The 4480-nt window shown below is 38.5% G+C and overlaps 1 protein-coding gene across 1 annotated transcript in view; it reads right to left on the bottom strand.

Annotated features, from left to right (window-relative positions):
* The window catches only part of vps4a (vacuolar protein sorting 4 homolog A), a 12208-nt gene extending 10273 nt beyond the window's left edge, over positions 1-1935 (bottom strand). The window contains exons 1-4 of the mRNA XM_072386816.1: positions 1690-1935; positions 462-573; positions 246-390; positions 93-154 (exon numbers count right to left, since the gene is read on the bottom strand). Of these exons, the coding sequence (XP_072242917.1) occupies positions 93-154; positions 246-390; positions 462-573; positions 1690-1710 (340 nt within the window). The 5' untranslated portion in view covers positions 1711-1935. The remainder of the gene's footprint in view (positions 1-92; positions 155-245; positions 391-461; positions 574-1689) is intronic.
* Positions 1936-4480: the final 2545 nt, after the last annotated feature.

The raw sequence follows: 4480 nt of genomic DNA, 5'->3' as shown, positions 1-4480 counted from the left end.
TATTTCATCTGCACCTGGGCAGCTAAAGTAGCTTTTTTTAAATTAAGCAATATTTCTAATCAGTTCTAAGGGTCAGAAATGCTGAAACTTACCCATAAGTTGCTCCTGCAGCTTCTTCTTCTCTGGGTTTTCCCCCTCGCTGTCGCTGTCGCTCCTTAAAGGCAAAGCGAGACCCACAGAGAGCAGGAAAATACGTTGAAGTTGAGTCAGAGTTGACATTTCATTGTGCTAACAGGAGAGCTTACTTGTCATTGCTCTGCGCCTCCTTGACGGGTTTTTTGCCCTGTTTGTCTTTATTCTTCAGGTAATCCTTCAGCTTTTCTGCTCTGTCCAAGTACTGCATGCACTTCGCTCGTATGCTTTCCTTCGCCTTGTCACTGTGGGCCTCATCTGGACGGCAAAATTAAATTCCACTCAGCAGCGTGAAAGATGCAACAAACCCACAGAGCCTGTCTACTTACATTTGATGGCGTGTAAGAAATATTCCACAGCATGCTGGTACAGGCGTAGAGCCTCTTCATAGTTCTTTGCCTTGTCCTCCTCTGTGGCTTTGGTCACAAGATCGATCGCTTTCTGCAGCAGAAGCACAGATATAATATCAAATATAAGCTGAAGCTAGAAAGGCCCAGTGTTAGTCAGCCAGCACATAACAACAATAGAGCCTCTATCGCTTTATACTGTTAATAAAAAACACTTCCGGTGCTTTTTCTGGAGCCAGTCTGCAGAATCTCCTGCTCTATACTGTAAAACCTCCCTTTTCCATGTTTATTATGATGTTATCCGCTTTATGTGAAGAGGGGGCACAGCCCAGCTCATGGTGAGACAGCTAACCTTATCCTGAGCTACCGTCACACATCATCCGCAGCTTATTAATAACATTATTACCGTTTCACACAGTCTGGAAGTGCAGTAGCTTTAGATGTATCAGAATAATGAGGCAGTGATCACAGGTTTCCAGCTATGCTAACACCGTTAGCTGCATCCACCTGGGCCACGAGCTAAATGCTGTTTACCTGTGTTGTTTTAAACCTTTCATTAGTTCTGGAGCCATTTCCAGAATCTTTAAAGGTCTTTTTAGTCATTCGGATTAAGAAAATCTACAAATACATGTATTAATCTGGATCCTATTTCAAAGCCGACAAGTGTAACAGTGACATAACAATGAAGTGAATTAATATCAGGTTAATATACGTGTTGTGGTGAGTATTTAGGTATGATATTATCCAGAGATTTACAGAATGTGTGGCCCATTAGAATATGTTGCATTAAAGATGAAACAGTTGGTCTATTGTAAAGAGGGTATTTATTCTTTTGAGCTATTACAGGAACCATCAACCCTGTCTAATATCCATATTAGAAACTGTCACTGAAATAAACGTGAATGCAGTGTAAATACAACCTAAACTTGCAGTTTTAGGAGACTTGTTTTTGGTGCTGCCAGCTTTGTTTTGGTTCAGAATGAGAGGCACAACTTCGGAAATTAGTTAATTTACACTGAAGCGGTAAAATGAGTCTTCATGGACTTTAAAGGCCCTCGTAGCATGTTATTCAAACACTCTGAGTTAATTCACTTTAGAACAACCAAAGGTTAGCTCTAGGACCAAACCTGCGCTAATGAAAGAGCAAAAGCAGATGCTAGTGCTAAATCCTGCTATAGCCATAGCAGCTAGCTAGCTAGCAGTAGCTTACCTGTAATGTTGACGTTGTCATTTCATCGCACTCTTCTGCTCTCTGCCCTGATTTCAATCCTCTGACCCTCCCAAAAGGTGGATGCGTGAAGAAATGAAATCGTAAACAGACCTATTTTCTAAGGGGGCGGGTTGCTGGCATGACAAAAACAGAACAGCGGCTAATGCGGTAGCTAGCAAAGATGACAGCTCCAACCAACAAAACCACAGCAACAACACTGCAGACAAGTCAGCCGATAGAACGGGGTCTTCCGGGCGAGACTTTCAAAGCGCCTCAGAAATACCAAACGCACACCAAAACACACGCATAGTTATCAAACTAATCACTGTTAAGTTATGACTAAGCTTTCTCTTAATGATATCTTAATGTTTTTGTAATTTCGATTGCAAATTGAGCATTTTATGAGTTTAATTTGAAATAAATCTCTCATTTAAAAACGGTTGCTTGGTTAAAACGACCGACTTAACGACGGTTAACATTGGCAGTAAACGTTCAAGTTACCGCCGTTACTGCCACCTAGCGGTCAAACTCTGTTACTACACTTTTAACTGAAGACACGCTGCTCGTGGTAAAATAAGAAATACACTCTGAAAACGATCCTGCACATCAGAGTTTAGGTTCAAATTAAATTGGAGAAATGCGCAAATAATGCATAAATATGTGAAATAATTACTTGGAATATATAAAGTTTAACTGGTCACGTAAAAGTAGAATTAAACAAAAATATAGGGTTAAATAATATGCTAAAAGTAAGAAATGTAGTAACCAACTTTAAAGTAACAAGAGAACTTGTCAATTTTTTCCCACAGTTGTGGGATGTAACATCAGTCTGGGTCCTCTACATCTACAGCCACACATATGAATTTTTGTCATGTTGAGGTCACAAAGACGCCATCAAAAATCCGCAAGAATGTCAAGTTTCAAGACCAGAACTGGAAAGCAAAATTGTGATCTGGGACTTCTCAGCCCCCGGGTTTTGTCGGTTCCAGGCCAGGAAAAGCGCATGACAAAAGTCAAGTGAACTTCAAAAACATTTGTAAGGTCACAAACTTAGATGGTGATTTAAGAGAATTAGAGCTCATATCTGGTAAAACGCCACAAAAGCTAAAAGTAACACATACAGGAACTGAATAGCTTGTTAAAAAGTGTAGATAAAAATGCTGGAACTTGCATATATGGTCAACATTTTCATAATAGCCTAAAAAAATGTTAAATTTACTGAAATAAAACTATAAGAAATAAAAAAACTGGTTAAAAACTTCAAAATTCAAAACACAGCAGGAGTAAGTAAGAAGGCAGTGAGCCTCTGCTCTATATCACAGAATGTAATGTCTAAATGAGAAAAGGACACATGAACTTATCTACTTTATAACCCTTTTATTGGTAGGTATTTACATTTGACACAACTACATTCTATCATACATTGTATACTGTGTTTTGGAAGAAAGTCTAAATACTTTGCATATGACAAATTGTTGCAGCAGCACTTTATCCTCCCGTTATTTTGAGTTTCATGATTGTGTAAAACGCAAGCTGCCACAGATAATACCTTTGGTTCCAAAACCCCTTCTTTGAAGCGTTGCTTTGCATAGACAGAAGAGCCACAGTTTCAGAAGAGAAAAGGTAAGGAGATTAAAGGTGTACATTCAGAGGTTTAAAGGAATCTGCATCGAATCAATAAAGGGACGGCCAGTAGCTTGGACCAGCTTCACACAATAAGATCAGGTCACAGCAACATGACTGACATAAGAGCTTCAAAATGAGTAGGAACTAACCTTATTCTGAGCTAAACAGCTCAAACTTCCCACATACACGTGACGTTTAAAGGGAAGCAAAGCCTACTTCTGCTTTAAAGCAAGTAGTTCAATGGAAATTATACAATTCTATATTCTCACATTCAAATAAAAGCCCAAAAAAGTCTGTTCCAACAACCCAGAGGACACGAAGTCCAAAACCAAATAGAGGTCATTCAGAGGGGTGACTGTGTTCCTGGGTTCCTGGGTGTCTTGTTTTCTGTGTTGCATGGTCAGTGCACACAATGGTACATTGTCTGAGCTCCACAGAACAGAGGCTCTGCTGAGCGGCAGCTCAACATGAACCATTAAAAGATGGTGACAAGGTGTTTATTACAGTCATGTGATCAACTTTAAAGGTTTACAACAGCAAATATACAAATGAAGGGGAGAGGACTGCAATTCATTTATGGATGTCATCAAGTCACCTCAATTTTGGTTAAAAATATGCATATAATTAGGGATTTATTTATCCTTATTGAAGTGATCATCACCAGTCCTGTTTCTGGCTTTTCTCGGCGATTTCAACGGCATTTTACTGTCTTCATTGTAAAGACAAAATGAAAACCAGGTCTGTGAGAACCTGCAGTCTTAAAAAAAACCTCTTTAAAATGTACTTAAAATATTTAAACTTAAGTATAATTCAAAATAGGATCCTTTCAGTGCCACTATTTGTATTCATTTTGGACATTTCTGCCATAACTGCATTTGTTAACATTGTAAATATTATTTATTCTATGCTTATAAAAGGGGTTTCCTCTACATTTAATCCAATTTGCATCAGTTTTCTTCCATATTTTAATAATTTAAATTAACTTTTGCATGTAGGAACTTAAAACTGAGTATGTTAAAAATCTAAACTCTCTTAAAAGTTGACTAGAGAATTACAAGTTTTAGGAGAATAACATGAGGCCGAGTAAAGTTGAAGTATTTTTTAACGTAGCAGTTGCACTATTCACAGTTGAGCCGTCAAAATACCGACAACTTGGCATTTGACC

The sequence above is a fragment of the Leuresthes tenuis genome, unplaced genomic scaffold (assembly GCF_036924035.1).
Source record: "Leuresthes tenuis unplaced genomic scaffold, fLeuTen1.0.hap1 SCAF_5, whole genome shotgun sequence".
Lineage (NCBI taxonomy): Eukaryota > Metazoa > Chordata > Actinopteri > Atheriniformes > Atherinopsidae > Leuresthes > Leuresthes tenuis.
The sequence above is the reverse complement of the archived record's forward strand: the minus strand, read 5'-3'. Positions and strand labels throughout refer to the sequence as shown.